The sequence below is a fragment of the Nycticebus coucang genome, chromosome 24 (assembly GCF_027406575.1).
Source record: "Nycticebus coucang isolate mNycCou1 chromosome 24, mNycCou1.pri, whole genome shotgun sequence".
Lineage (NCBI taxonomy): Eukaryota > Metazoa > Chordata > Mammalia > Primates > Lorisidae > Nycticebus > Nycticebus coucang.
Genome location: NC_069803.1, coordinates 24,840,427 through 24,856,482, shown reverse-complemented (window position 1 = coordinate 24,856,482; position 16,056 = coordinate 24,840,427). Strand labels below are relative to the sequence as shown.

Sequence of the window (16,056 nt, the reverse complement as noted above, 5' to 3'; positions counted from 1 at the left end):
AGCTTCTGACATATACTCAGGAACTGATACTGCCTTAAGAGCGTCATTGGAATCGTATTTCATAATGCTCAAAATATTTCCTATTGATCCCATTTTTCAGATAAGAAAACTGATGTGCAGAAAAATAGAGTGAGTTGCTCAAGGTCACAGGTTGAGGGTGCTAGTCATCTGCTGACTTGCTGTCAGCTCCATTCTCGGCCTGACCCTGCTCTACTCCTTATCACAGGGAAGTACATATCTCTGGCTTTCTTGCTGATTAGCTTCCAGGGTACCTCCTGGGTACTGTGAGCCCAGGAGAAAGAATGGAAAAGGGCAGGAGGGGAGAATCAGAGAATTCCAGCCATCGCCGCTCCTCCCCCAGTCTCCCCTTCCTGGGCCCGTTTCGGGGCAGCGTGTCTGGCAGGAGCTGCTTCTCCCTTCCTTCAGGAGTTCTTGAGAGCAGCCTCTGTTGGACACCTTCCTCCACCATGATCTCAGTTCTCACCAGGCTGCCTCAGTTCTGTCTCCCTCTGCATGGCCCTGGCTTCTGAGCCTTGGTAGCAACATCAACTTCCAGGGTCTTCCATCCCCAGAGGTGGTAAGAGCTTCTTCCCATTGCTAATTTTTGGGTGGGTCCAATTGTCTCCTGCTGTGAACTGAATTGCGTGCATCCTCTGACCTCACTAAATACATAGGTTGGAGCTATAAGTCCCCAATATGACTCCCCAGTATTTGGAGATAGTGCCTTTAAGGAAGTAATTAAGGTTACGTGAGTTTTAAGTTGAGGACTCTGATCTGACAGGATTGGCATCTTTGTAAGGTGAGACTCTGAAGAGCTTCCTCTCACTCAGCTGTGAGTGGACACAGTGAGCAGGCGGCCTTCTGCAAGCCAGGAAAAGAGCCCTCACCAGAGCCTGACCATGCCAGCACCCCAACCTTAGACTTTTAGCCTCCTTGCCACTTCTCAAATGTATCACGAAATGGGACGCCAAGCCCTGAACTTCATGGAGCTTGGCAGCGAATTATGTATATTTTTCCCTTTTCTGACAACACACAGAGTTATAGAATATTAACATGGACAGAGTATGCATCTTTAATGTTATTAAGTGCTCCCATTCTTTGGTAAGTCTTTCTTTTCTCTCCAGCAAGATCTTGTTCACTTTCCCCCACCAATTTGAGGAGGATGCAGATACTTTGGGTGACCTTCTTTGGCCTTGCTTTTTGTATCTCTTAATGGGGATATTGAGATCTGTGGATCTTCTTAAGCAAATCCCTGCTAAAACACTGGCAAAGCACTTTGCTAATTGCCAGTGAGAAAATGATAACTTTAGAAACATTGGCAGCATCGTTTCATGGGTGGCTGGTGAAGAACCAAGAGGGGCATCAGCTGTGCAAATGTCATGGACACACGATTTCCTTCTAATTATGATGCTTATTCTAATATGCCAAGGAAAGGAACTCAGTGGGTGGACATGGTTAACTGCTTTCCTAGGGACATAGTGATTATTAAGTGTCATAATCAATAATACCTAACAAAGGAAATTTATCTTCAAACTATGATAGTAACAGATGACAGTGGGTGGGATGTGGAAATGACATATCTAAATTTGTTTCAATTTCTAACATGCTACGTTCAAGGTGAACTTTATTGGAGCTATCCAATCCTGTCTAATTGCTGATGTGTAGGAAGAAGTTCACTTGACATTATATTTAATCACTTTAATGCACCCTAAACCCCTTCCTTGTTGCTATCACTGAGGAACAAAGCATTGGCCAAAGATGATGGACACATAAACTCTGCTCTACTTGATGGAAACAGTTAACCTGTTATAGGCAAATAACGACTAGAAGAAAAATTCATTTGTTGGCATGTTGGCTCTTTGAGAGTTTGAGAAATGGAAAAATAGAGACAATGGTATTACACATACCATTCAGAATCTTAATAAATTTTATTTGGTAAAGAGGACTCCATAGAATAATTTTACATGTCCAGGCACAGAGTGGTAGATCCTAGACTATCCCCTAGGGGAAATGATGGTTGAGTAAAAAATTTCTGCCACTTAACACAGCAATGAGTTTTAAAATAACACTCCCCCAAAGTCAGTTAATTTCTCCATAAATTACAAAATGGAGAATGAAAACTGCCTGGGATAGGTTAGCCTGACAGGTAGAAGTTTCCTTTCAAAGATGAACACATAGTTACATGTTTGCTATCTTGTCTATTAAAGTGTGTAGTAGAAAAGGCATGGGTTGGCCTGGGCACAGTGGCTCATGCCTATAATCCTAACGCTTTTTTGGAGGATTGTTTAAGCAAGACCTTTCTCTACAAAATAAATAAACAGTCACAACAAACAAACAAACAAATAGAAAAAAAGAAAAATTAGCCAGGCATGGTAGTGCCTGCCTGTAGCCTCGGCTACTTGGGAGGCTGAGACAGGAAGATCACTTGAGCCTAGGAGTTGGAGGTTACAGTGAGCTACGAAGATGCCACTGAACTCTACTAGCCCAGGTGATAGGGCCAGACCTTGTTTCAAAACAAAAACACAAAACCAGCATAAAAGGCATGCATGAGTTTGATTTTAAAAAGTCCTGGGTTTTTTATGCCCAAACTTCCGCAAAAAAGCAGTGAAAAACATCAGTACTTGCACACATTTGTTATGAGTTTTCAATGATTTTTATAGGTAAAGTGCTGAGAAGAATGCCTTGGAGGTCATAAATACATCAGTTGTCATTGCTGGTATGAGCTGTTTGGATTTGGACATGACCTTCACTTCTCTGAAGGTCCATTCTGGGGAGAAGGGAGGGGTGATTTTTGATATCACTTTCTAGAATTCACGATAGTGGATAAAGTTCATAGGGGATTAGAGATTAGAACAGTATAAAGAAGGAAGGAACAGTCCAAAGTGCCTGTGGGGAGACTTGCAACAAAGTAACTTCTCTGTCTGTAGTTACTCAATTATAGGTCAGACAACTACTTTTTAGGCATGAAAAAGGTGGGTTAAATAATGGCAGCTAATTCACTATTTAGGATTTTTTTGATTCTAAGTAGAACACAGTATGTGAAGTTTAGTGCAAAAATATCTACTTTTCTAATTCTTGAAGCTTTACTGCAGGTTGAAAGTTCTTATATTTCTTATAGATGTGGCAACTAATATGGGTGACTATTTTATTTATTTATTTAGAGACAAAGTCTCACTTCGTCATAGCTCACAGCAACCTCAAGCTCTTGGGCTCAAGTGATCCTCTTGCCTCAGCTTCCCAAGTTGCTGGGACTATAGGCCAATGCCACAGTGCTGGCTATTTTTAGAGATGGTCTCGCTTTTGCTCAGGCTGGTCTCAAACCCATGAACTTAGGCAATGCACGCACCTAGGCCTCCCAGAGTGTGGGGATTACAGGTGTTAGCCACTGCACCCAGCCTTAGAACTGCACTCTTTGATAGTTATATATATATGTCTCCAATATATATAAGTGACATAGTCTCACTTTATCACTCTTGGTAGAGTGCAATGGTGTCATAGCTCACAGCAACCTCAAGCTCTTGGGCTCAAGCAATCCTTTTGCCTCAGTCTCCCAAGTAGCAGGGACTAGAGGTACCAGCCACAATGCCTGGCTATTTTTAGAGATGAGGTCTCCCTCTGGCTCAGGCTGGTCTCCAACTTGTAAGCTCAGGTGATTCACCCACCTCAGCTTCCCAGAATGCTAGGATTACAGGTGTAAGCCACCATACGCAGCCTAGACGACTGTTTTAGTTATTACTTTTTAAACTAATGATGATAGGTCCATAACTTTTGGAAGTCTATGTGTGTATTCTAGCTATTCTTTCATTATTTGATTTTTTTTGTATGTTTTTTTTTGGCCAGGGCTGGGTTTGAACTCACCACCCTCAGCATATGGGTCCACAGGCGCGCCCTTTTTTTTTTTTTTAAGACAGAGTCTTGCTCTGTCAGTCCAGGTAGAGTACAGTGGCATCATCATAGCTCACTGTAACTGCCAACTCCTGGGCTCCAGTGATCCTTCTGTCTCAGCATCCTAGTAGCTGGGACTACAGGTGAATGTAGTCCAGCTAATTTTTTCTTCTTTTTTTTTGTAGAGCTGAGTCTTCCTTTTGCTTTCTTACTCAGGTTGGCCTTGAACTCCTGACCTCAAACGATCCTCCCACCTCAGACTTCCAGAGTACTAGGATGACAGGTGTGAGCCCCTGCTCCAGGCCTACCAAATGGTTTTGATCAGCTAATACGTGTCCATTATACTACTAAGTAGTTTCATAGTTATCTCATTTCATCACCTCAGGAGCCCTATTTTATAAAGAAGAAAGTATCTTAGTGGGGTAATACAATGGACCTAAGAAAACAATTTTACTACCTATGAAATGGGATTTGAATTCTAATGCTTTTGCCAAGCTCTAAAGATAGAGGTGCTCTAAAAATAGATGAATTTTAAGTAGATCCAATAAAATAATTCACTTAAAAATAGCTCATATTTCCCTTTGGGTAAATTACATAAACTACCAGGAAAAAATATCTTGTTCCAAACTGGAACAACCAACCTATTTGTTGTGGAAAAGAGTATCCTAATGTTTTAATACTGTCTCTGGACTGCTTGGCAACAGAAGGAAATGAACTAGAAATAACACTTCTTTTTTTTTTTTGCAGTTTTTGGCTGGGGCTGGGTTTGAACCTGCCACGTCTGATAGATGGGCCAGCGCCCTACTCCTTTGACCCACAGGCACTACCCAACACTTCTTCTTTTTCTTTTGAAAGTGACTATGAGAAAAGTTCTTGGTATGTTGCAAGCTGTTGCGATGGGAAGAATCCTCGTTTGTTTTGTATTTGAGTCTTTATTTTCTTCACCTTATGAGGCAACCACAGAGCCACAGAGAAGTGATAAAATGTAATGAGCTATGTAAGCATATTAAATACAAATTCATGGCATGGTTTAGTTTCCTTTCTTTCAGTCTGAAAAGAAAAGACAGGACCACAGCTGACCATCCTTATACATTGAAGTGGCTACAAGGATGGATTTGAGAGTTTTATAGTTTTATAGTTCAGGAGTTAAGAGTACGTGCTTTGAAGCTGCACTGGGTGAGAGAAATCTAAGGCTGTGTGACCCAAAGCAAGTTGTTCTTTTAAAACATTCTGTTTCCTTATGTTTGGAAATTGAGAGGGAATTCTCTTTGGTACTCCTTACAATTTTAAAAATGAAATAGTATCTCTAAGGCAATCTACTGGCAAAGTAGATATTTTTATTTTTCAGTAGTTTAATGTCACTGTATCCAGAGAATGACTTTAGTCTAAGAAGAGATATCCTAATTTCCTGAAACGTTGGAAGTTTGTTCTTAGTTTAACTTAGTCTCTCCTGTTATGGAACTTACTGGCGAATCTGAATTTCAAATGGCTTTCTTGTTTAGATCCTAGCGTCATAGTTGGCATTGATTACAGAATAATCTTCTAAGAGAAGATGATTTTATCTCCAAACCCTAGTCCTCAATTAGCCATTGTTAAATTAATACATCAACCAGGCAGTGTGACTTATTTAGAAATGTTTGCATGGCTTATCAACGGTATGTTTTATCTATTATTTTTAAAGAGGGCAAAATGGTGATTCTGTCTTAGGAAATATGTGGAAATGTTACTAAAAGTCTTACCTTCTTAGGAAAGAAAATGAGGTGGGTGAAGACTAGTGCTAAACAGTTAAATCTCTAGTGCTGGCCTTGGAGAGTTTCACAGATGGAAGTTGTCATTTTATTTTCAAGCAGTATATACTATCAAAAAAAAAAAAAAAAAGGAGAGAAAAGAAAGGGCTTCTAGCCCCCGGGCATCAGTGCTGGCAAGTGATATGATTTAGGTGCATGTGAGTATTTTTATGGTAATGGTACTAGTTAGCAGATACTTTAAAAATTCATAGAGATCATATTACAGGCCCGGCTCCTCTTCCTGCTTCTGAGGACAGCTCCCAGACTTTTCTTTGGAGAGTTATTGCTCCATCCTTGGAGGCAGTTACCATGGGACTGTCAATCAAGATGCTGCCCAAGGTGGGGAAATCTATGATGCTCTGTTCCTGAAATCCCAATACATTCTAATGACGTGGCATGAGGTTTTGTGTTCCATCCGTCCTGTGACTGCTTGATAATCCTCGTGACCTCTGTCCTGGCAGTTGTCAGGGTGTCTTTCCTCACACCTGCTTCCTTTGCCAACCTTGGCCTAAGGAGGCCTCCTGGATCTTTCCAATATGCTCTTTTTTTACATTTTTAATTCTGTAGTTCTAACGTCAAGTTTTCTTTTGCTAGTTAAGTGTGAATAATCCTGTTTTGATGAGATGTCATGAGTTGTTTTAAAGAAAAAAATAAGGATGTGCCCACTGTGAAGATGGGCAAATGGCTAATGTTTGGGAAATATCACTACAGAAATTGTTATTAACAATGAGCTTCCTGGGGCAGGGAGAGGTAAAAACCTACTTAAAAGGTACAGTGAACGCTGTTTGATGATGGGCACACTGATAGCGCTGAATTAAACATTATAAAAGCTATCCATGTAACAAAAACATTAATATTCCCTTAATATTTGGAAATTCAAAAGGAACAAAACAAAACAAAATAATGATGAGCTTCCTCAGTATATTTAGGCATTAAAATTGGAGCATCTTGAAAAATCATTAAAATGAGTAAAAGATTGTCATTAGGCTGATTCTACTGATAAAAAATAGACTTGGGAAAGGTAATATACTAATTATTATATAAATAATCTACAAGGTCTAAAGCAAATACATTTTGAAAGGGAATGGTATTACTTCTTTAATCAAGATAAGGCCTTTTTATTTAAAAAAAGAAAAAAAACCCACAAAACTTATTGTCAGGCAAAATATGGTGTGGGTCATGCCTAAAATCCTAACACTCTGAGAGGCTGAGAAGGGTGAGTACTTGAGTTTAGGAGTTTGAGAGCAGCCTGAGCAAACCGTCTCTAATAAAAATAGAGAAACTAGGTGGGCATGGAGGTCGGTGCCTCTAGTTTCAGCTACTTGGCAAGAGGATCACTTGAGCCCAGCAGTTTGAAGTTGCTGGAGCTTTAACACCATGGCACTCTTCTCAAAACAAACGAACAAGCAAGCAAGCAAACAAAAATACCCACCATTTACTTCTTATCTTAGAGAATTTCATTTTTCTTTTCCAAAGTGGAGCATTTTATTTATTTTTAACATTACTTTTCCCAATTAGTAAAGTACTAAAAGTATGAATCTCCATCAACCAAATCAAGAGTAACCGATGCGGGTAAGTGTGTGTGTGTGTGTCTGTGAACTGGTGTCCTGCGTCTGAGATGGCATCTGTCCTGTTTAGGAGTATTAATGATTTCAGTCCTATCTCTTATGGATACATTGTTGTAAATGTCATGAGTCCTTTTGTCCCTGCCCCACCCCCAGGGCCCAAGTTATGATTCTTTTATTGGCTTTCTCACCTGGAGGTTTGCTACATTCTGGTTTGGAATCTTGGGATCAAAACCTCTATCTCCCCAATTTCCTTTTTGTCTGTTTTTATTTTTATTTCAAGTTATGATTTTAAATTTTGGGACTGAATGTTGGGCTGAGTAAAGATTCTGAAACTTGAAAATATCTCTAATACTTAAGTTTTCTAAGTAATCACTCTCAGGGGGAATTTGTGATAAGAAATGTAGGTGACTTAGCACTCCCCCCAGTAATTTATTCTAGGGACAGAAAGCTTCCAAAAGTGAGGCCTGGCACGGTGGCTCACACCTGCAATCCTAGCTCTTGGGGAGGCAAAGGTGAGAGGATCACTTGACTCCAGCCAGGGCAGTAGCGAAACCTCTACAAAAATAAAAATATTAGCTTGGTGTGCAGGTGCGTACCTGTAGTCCCCCACCTATTCAGGAGGCTGAGGCAGAAGAATCACTTGAGCCCAGGAGTTAGTTGGAGGTTGTAGTGAGCTGTGATGAGGCCGTTGCACTCTAGCCTGGGCAATAGAGTGAGAGGAAGGAAGGAATGAAGGGAGGGAGGAAAGGAAGAAGTGAGAGAGAGAGAGAGAGGGGGAGAGAAAGAGAGAGAGGGATGGGAGAGAGGAGAGAGAGAAAATAGAGAGAGAGAAAAGAGGACTTCCAGTAGTGAAGATTTCCCTTTGAAATAACACACACCAAGCACTTGACTATGTTTCCAATATGACCTTTATTGAGCAAGTACTAATGTGACGTTTAACATCGATCAACATAAGGTTGCAAACTGTGCGTGTCAACAGAGGTTCTCCCATGAACAAAAGTCCACTTGAACTGCACCAGTGAGGTAAACATAATTATTCATATATAGCTTTCTTAAGGCTAAGAGAGTTCTGTTTCATTTATTAGTTTTGGCTCAGTTGGTACTTTGCATAATACATCTCAAGACATTCCCCCCCTCGAGTGTCCCCCTTCCAACAGCTTAGGAAATTGGCAAATTCCCCAGGTTCATATGGTATCATGCATTTGAATACCCCAAAGACTGAAGAGGGAGCACTCTGAGCTTGCATGCAGTCCCCTCATATTGCACAAAGTAAACTACAATGTCTGGAGCCCCCATGGGAGAACCCGTTCTGTTTTGAAGCTGCCGGTCACATGCATTTTGAAATTGTCATATGGCTTAACCTTTTGCAATGGACTCACATCTTAGTCACCCTGGGTGACTTCCTTTACGACGGCGTGTGAAGTGACTTTTTCTACCTTTTTAGTGGACACTAACTTCTCCTCAAAGGTCTCTTCATGCTCTTCGACCTTTTGAGTGACGGTTACAGATTTAGTGATGTATTTGGTAGCACCGTCTCCCCCCTCACTGGTGATTTTCTCTACCGTTTTGGTCACCACCACTTTCTCCTCACTTTTGTCACCCCCTTTCTTTTCATCGGCCGGGCTCACGTCTAACCCATTGGTGAGGATGCCTTTCTCCTCTTCTCGGCCACTGCCCTTTTCCTTGGTCTCCTGCTGGGCCTCTTTGCCCTCCACCTCCCCATTGATAGCTATGTCTTCCTTCCTGGCTTCCTTTGCACCCCCATCACCTCCATCCTCCTCCCTCCCGCCCTCCTCCTCTGCTTTCCCTTCCCCCACTTCTTTGGCATCTTTCTCCACGTGTACCTTTATTGTCTTGGTGACAGTGACCACGGCCTCCACGGCCTCCTCTTTCACCGGGGACTCTGCTTTCTTCGGAGCTGGCGCATCTTTGGGCTTCTCTTCTTTTTTCTCCACCTTCTCTTCCTTGGGAGATTCCTTGGCTGCTTCTTTCCCTTCGGCCTCCTTCTGCTCACCTTTGCCCACTCCAGCTTCAGGTTTGGGCTTCACTTCTTCCACTGGGGATTTTGCAGCCGGGGACTTGGCTTTTTCTGGTTTTCCCACCTTGGCTTCTGCCACCAGCTCCTCCTTGGTAGCCACTTCCTCTTTCTTTTCCTCAATTTTCTTTTCCTCGATTTTCTTTTCCTCCTTGGCTTCAGCTCCTTCTCCCTCACCTTCAGCCTCTGTTTCTCCCTCTCCCTCCTCACCTTCCTCTTTTTCACTGGAGCCTTCCTTCTCAGAGCCGCCCTCTTCAGCTTGGTCTGACTTAACACCCTCTTCCTCTTCCTCCTCCTCCTCCTCCTTTTCTTCTCCCTCCTCTCCTTTAACTTCAGGTGGAGTAGCTTTCACGGGAGATTTCTTGGCAGCTGCAGCTTCTTCTTCAGCTACTTCTTCCTCTTCCTCTTCTCCTGCCTCCTCTTCCTTCTCTTTCATGGAAACTGCCAACTCTTCTGCAATGGCGGTCAAGGCCTCTTCCATTTCTGACTTCTCATCCTCCACTTTGGTTTCCTCTATGATCTCCTCCACAAATTTGTGCTGGACCTTTAGCTTGGGAGCCTCAACCTTGGCTTTCTGGATCTTACTGGATATTGTGACCGAGGGCTGTCGGTGTGTATACAGCGGCCCAGTGATGCTTCCTGCAAACGTACTAAATCTGGTCTCTTCCCCCTCCAGGAGTTTCCTAAGGAAAGAATCAAAGAAGATAAGTCATAATTAAAATCTCATTGGGCCTTCCGAGTTTCATTACGTGATGGATAATGCAGCCACCTGCATAAATAGAATCTGATAAGGGAAAACTTTCATCAATCCAATGTAATACTTGCTATCATTTCACTGGTATATTGTGTTATATTTAGTGACAGGGACAGACTCTCCTGGGCTGCCATACAGCTGCCCCCTGCAGTATCTAACCACACCCAGACACAAGGTCTTAGCCCTGCAGCAGAGATCCATTTGGTGCAATATCCGTATGTGGAGAAGATCCCTAGAGGTCAAGGAAACAAAACAACAAAATAAACACCCAAACCCTTCAAACTTCAAAACCAAACAACTTAGTGACCTTTTGGACTTTCAGGATATGCACTGATTTCTTTCTTAGCAAATATAATGTCCAAAACATTTAAACTATTAAACATATTTCAGAATTTACGCTGTATCAGGTTTCAGCGAGGTGCTGATATGAGTGTATCAGGTTATACCTTGGTCTGTAATTTTAATCCTAAAATGTCTATATTGGTAGTGGGAAAACTGTTTAATCAAGGATTTTTTTCCATTGAATTAGTCAACAGCCAGTCACATGAGTTAGTAGACCTATAATCTATTTCTCTGTCTATAAAGAAATCACACATAAACTGTATATATAGCTAGAGTTACATACATCTATTTATATAGGTAGATCTAGACATATGTAGGCATCTTACATATGTATCTAGACATATAATCTATACTATAGTCTAATACAAAATATACACCTAAATTATCTACATATATAAAAATAAGTACGTCTCTATTTTCTGATATACCAATCTCTATTATCAACCAGATGATGGCAATAGTAAGCTATAACAGAGAAACAGCGAAATAGAATGTCCTGATGTTTGTCCTTGACATTATGAATTTGCAAAGCTGAAAGCACCAAATCAAATATTAAAAACTAAAACTCCGTTTGTGCCTTAAGAATTCAAAAACATTTTTCTATAAAAAGTTTAAACATGTGCATTGAAATTAATCAGCATCCCCCCATGTGATTCAAAACCCCCCACCCCACCCCTTTTTTTTTTTTTTACTATTATCTACTCTTTTAAAGCTGTATAAAAAGTGGCAAAACTACACTTGCAATTCTTTGGAATACTTTTTTTTGAGTAAGCAAGATTTGACTGATATGATTCCCTGCCTGCCTTAAGTGCTGAAAGGTTCCGCTTGAATAGCCTCTGCAGTGCGGTTGGTATTCGGGCCACGTACGCAGGGGGCGTCGTACCTGTACGCAGCGATCTCGATATCCAGAGCCATCTTGACGTTCAGGAGATCCTGGTATTCTCGCAGATGACGAGCCATTTCCCACTTTGTGCCCCGAAGCTCATTTTCCAGCTGCTGGATGGTGTCCTGCAACAGACACGGGGTTTCTGTACAGACTGGTCCTTTCAAACAGTAAACTTCCTTTACCAATCCCTTGCAACCCCTTCCCCGCCCCCACTCTCCTTACCTCAGTGCAAACTCCCCGTCAGGCCCTTCCCCCCTTCTTTTACATCTAAGACATTCTTAAGTCAATGAGACATTTCCATGAGATGAGACCAGGGGACCCAAAACACAACGCCACAGGAAACGAACATGCGCGCGTAAAGTCTATCCATGGCTGACGTCTGGTCAACCGCATCTGGGCCCTCTGGGCTGAAGGCCAATTTTGAGAACTCTTCAAACACTGCCCGAAAACTAGTTACTGCTTTATTCGCGACCGAACGTATACCTCCTACTTTAAACTCTCAAGTGTGCAAAACTGGAACTGGAGAGGAAAAAAAGCCCTTTTTGAAAAAGATCAGAACTTTAAGGACTCTGGGGCGGAGGGGGGGCGGGAAGGGAGTGTGGAGCGGCAGGAGAGGGGCAGGACCCTTCCCCAGCAGCGCCGGGTCTGTGGCGCGCGCGCGTTGGCGAGCGGCCACCAGGGAGCGCGGCGGAGAGGGCGCCTGGGCACGCGCCCTGGCGTAGGGGGCGCGCGGCGCTGGCGCGGGCGCGGGCTGGCGGCGCAGCCTCGGATACTACCTGGTAGCTGCTGAGGTCGTGGTTGTGGCGCTCCTCGATATCGCTGAGCTGACGCTCCAGGGACTCCTTGGTGCCGCGCACTGACTCCAGCTCGATGCTCTTGGACTGCAGCTGGCGCCGGTACTCGGCGATCTCTTCCTTGGCGGAGCGGATGGCCTCCTTGTTCTGCTCGGCCGCCTCGGTGAGCTTGGCGTAGCGGCATTTAAACCACTCTTCGGCCTGGTGCATGTTCTGGTCGGAGTGGCACTCGAGCTGGGAGCGGATCTCTTTCAGCGCCGTCGAGATGTCTGTCTTCAGGTAGTCTTTGCGCTCCACGGTGATGTGCGACGCCTGGATCTGGGCCAGCAGGTCGGCCACTTCCTCTTCGTGATTGCTCCGCAGGAAGGCCACCTCATCCTGCAACGACTGCACCTTCTTGTCCAGCTCCACCTTGACCATCGACGCCTCCTCGATGTCTTTGCGCAGGGCGCGGATGGCCGCCTCGGTGTCGTCGCGCAGCCGCGCCTCCTCCTCGAAGCGCTCCTTGAGCCGGTGGATGTCTTCCTCCAGGTGGTCCGAGTCCAGCTGCACCTGAGCCTTCTCGTGGTTCACCAGCTCCAGGGTGGCGCGCAGCTCGCGGATCTCCTGGTCGTACGCGTCACCCAGCTGGGCGTGCGAGGCCTGCTTCTGCCGCAGCGCCTGGATCTCCGCCTCGATCTCCTTGTTCTGCTGCTCCAGGTAGTGCACCTTCTCGATGTAGCCGGCGAAGCGGTCGTTGAGCCCCTGCAGCTGCTCCTTCTCGTTGGAGCGAGCCAGCTTGTAGTCGCCGCCCGGCCCGGACCCGCCGTTGAGCAGCGACGAGGACTGGCTGAAGTCGAGGCTGCTCTCGGCCGAGCTGAGCATGGCCGAGCTGTAGGCGAGGCGCGGAGCGAGCATGCTGCGCTTGTAGGAGGACGACACCGTGCTGGGCGAGCCCCGGGACCACGACTGCGAGCGGAAGCCGCTGGACGGGGAGCCGCTCAGGCGGCTGAAGCTCGAGCGGGTTTCAGTGACCCGCCGGTAGGCGGACGGGTTGCCCAGCGAGTCCAGCGTGTAGCTCATCTTGGAGGCCTTGGGGCGTGTGGCTGTCACAGCGTTCTGCCGGCCTCGCCGCAGCCCCTTTATAGCCACCGCGCTGGTCCCGGGCCAGGGCCCCGCCCCGTGGAGGCGGCGGCCGGGGAGGCGGGGACTGCGGGCACCGGCCGGGGAGGAGGGGAGGGGAGGGGATGACGGCTCGGTGGTGATTCAGCGCCAGCTCCACGTGGGCCCACGCCGCATCGGACCCCGACTTTGCTGCCCGGGCCCGGCCTGTCCCAGCAGGTGCACTTTGCGCCCCAGACCACTTGTCGCCCCGCAATCTCCTTCTCTCCAGCTCTCACCTTCAGACCGCGTTTGACACTCTTGGTTCCAGCATCCGCCCCACGCCCTTTCTTTGTTTAGTCTCCCCCGCCGTCCTGGCTGCTCTTCTCCAGCACCCCTGGGCCCCTTGGCCCTGCACACTCTTGTCCTCATGGCTCACTCTCCCTGTCCCCTGCACTTTTTTCTTTACCCGTCCTCTGGGCTGAGTCACTCCCTTTTTTTTTGGCCCTCTCTCTCCTACATCTGGGCTTCCTTCGTCCACCCCTCTTCTTTCTAAGCCCCTTCCTTCCTTTTCTTCCAATCTTTGGCTTCTCCCCTTCCCTTCTTTCCCCTCCCCCTACACGCGCTCTCCTCCCCTCCCCCATCCTAGTCTCCCCGGCCGCCCTCCCCTCCCCCCAGTCCTGTCTTAAAGCAGCTGATGAGCACAGAGGAGCTGAGTCCAGAAGAAAAAAAAAAAGGACTTTGAGGAACGGTCGGCCTGAAGGCTTCCGGAAGGGGACAAAGAGGACAGGCCGGGGTAGTTACGTGTGTTAGAAGTGGGATGTGGCGCTGCTTTCAGCTTAACGTTTGGGGGACGTCCGCGGCTTCCGCAGGGGCACCAGGTAAGGCGCTGTGCTCGCTATGGCGCCGGCAGCACCGAGGAGAGCGCCCGGGCCGGGCCGCAGGACGGTTAGCTACCCTGGGGGCTTGTGCCCCTGCCTGGCCTGCAGGGTTGGCGGGAGGCAGGGGGAGCCCCCCCACTTCTCTCCCAGTGAATACAAGTAAAATCTGTTTGTAGCGACTGTGTTTGCAGGATCCAAGCTGGAATCGCACGTGGAGACTTCTCTGCAATGCAGGGTTGGCACCATGAACAGATTGCAGGTTTTGCAAACAAACAGAATTCATTAAAGTCAGTTACCAGACTTTACTTACAGCCCAGTTTGAATTTTCTGCCGTATGATGGATGCAGGAAATCAAGGAATACAGGGCCTGAAATCTGAAGGTCAAATGCTCCTCAGAAAGGAGAATTTGAAATATGCTGGGGTGAGAAGTGCAGGGAGACCTCGTTCATGATTAAGTTTGGGCACAAACAATTGCCCTGTCATCTTGGGGTTCAGTGCTCCCCATGTGTAACTACAAGGAGAGAAAAGGCATCTGAATTAATTTTAAATTAATTGAAAAGTTGCCAAACAGATTTACTCCAACCTCGAACAAAACCAGCTATTTTTCCTCCTTTTAAAATGAAATACGTTTCCTCTTTTCGGTTTTAATAACTGAATTGGAATGGATTTTCCTTATCTTTCAACGTCTTTATTTAATCAAGGACTCCACGCAGACTTCCTGCTGCCTTGCGCACTCCTAACTGTTAAAATGTCCCTTTATTTTGGATAAAGCTTTGGGAGTAATTCAGGGTGAAAAAGTTCAGAATACTGCAAGACAAAGTGAAGAAGGAAATGCAGAACTAAGGACAGGGCTGAGGCCACAGGCACAGGTGGCAAATGCTTGCTGTGGGGGAGAAGACAGTCCCGCTCGTAAACGTAGAGACGTGGGGCTTAAATAGCTTGTATCACAGCCTGTTTTCTCCAGGTTCTGTTTTATTAAATGGCAGGGTCGTACTAGTACGTCATCAGAAAAGACCTGGACTTCTAAGGTTTTACTTTTCATTTTTATAAGTTCTCTTGGCCCATGTGCAGCAAAGTAGAAAAAAATGTTTAAAATAGAAGGGGTTAATTTAGGGAATTACTTTTGGTTCATTAACGTGAAACTGCAGCATTGCAGGCTGTGTGGGGGAAGGATGTTCTAGTTTGCTGAGGGATGGCTTATCTGGCAAACTAGGAAATCTCCTGTCTGGAGTCGTTAAGGCAGAGAGAGGACAGAGGGGACTGGCTTGTGAAGACTGTAAAAACAGGATTTTCTGCATAAATTTGGATAAATAAAGGAAAAGAAAAAGAAAAAGTCCCTGCTTTCTGGACTTATCAGGATGACATGTAGATAAGGCCAAATGCTAATTATGCAGCAATTTTGCTTTCTTACTTATCCCTTCCTGATTTTATGAAAATATATAAAATTGATGATTTCATGTTGTATATGGGAACACATGGTTAACCGGCAGCTTCTGTTGTTAGTTTTCTTTAGGGCTTTGGAAATGAGATGACTCTGCGGAGACATTTACAAGGAAACACATGTCTAACTTCACATTCAGCCTGTTTTGCCTTGTATCTAAACCAGCTCAGAAATTGTTACGCTTCCAGCTGGTTGCAGAGGAGGAAAGTGTTGTGTACAAACAAAATAACGGGATTACTCAGCCTAAATCTAGCGCCTATTGCTTAGAATTCTAACTTCAGTGTCCCATGATGTATTGTTCAATCTGAGCACTGCAGGACAATACAAATTATAACAGTAACTTTTTTGAGGAGAAACTATTTCCATGATTGAAAAATGAAGGATCCAGCTCCACATTTAGAAAAATGTCCTATTTTATATTAGACTTTTTCAGCTTCACCATTTTCCCTAAAGGTGACTTGAAGGTTATACCTGTCAGTGAATTAGCATAAAAACTTTTCAAGAAGCTGTAACAGATGTTTTTCCTTTTTGTCTCTTACTTTTGGAGAACATTTGCCACCTTACTATTTTTCATAGAAAGAAGCGTTTTTACATTGTTTAAAA

The 16,056-nt window shown here is 45.0% G+C and overlaps 1 protein-coding gene across 1 annotated transcript; it reads right to left on the bottom strand.

Annotated features, from left to right (window-relative positions):
* Window positions 1-8,130: 8,130 nt before the first annotated feature.
* NEFM (neurofilament medium chain) lies at window positions 8,131-13,275 on the bottom strand. Its single transcript, XM_053578623.1, has 3 exons — window positions 12,034-13,275; window positions 11,255-11,379; window positions 8,131-9,958 (listed from the first exon to the last, which is right to left on the bottom strand). Exons 1-3 carry the CDS (start codon window positions 13,111-13,113, stop codon window positions 8,623-8,625), a joined length of 2,541 nt encoding a protein of 846 aa, XP_053434598.1. The 5' UTR covers window positions 13,114-13,275; the 3' UTR covers window positions 8,131-8,622.
* Between the last annotated feature and the right edge of the window lie 2,781 nt (window positions 13,276-16,056).

Coding starts and splice junctions, on each gene's coding strand:
- NEFM (XM_053578623.1), bottom strand. CDS start 13,113: ATGAGCTACACGCTGGACTCGCTGGGCAACCCGTCCGCCTACCGGCGG. Junction 11,380..12,033: donor ACGACCTCAGCAGCTACCAG/GTAGTATCCGAG, acceptor TGTCTGTTGCAG/GACACCATCCAGCAGCTGGA. Junction 9,959..11,254: donor ATCGAGATCGCTGCGTACAG/GTACGACGCCCC, acceptor TTCTTTCCTTAG/GAAACTCCTGGAGGGGGAAG.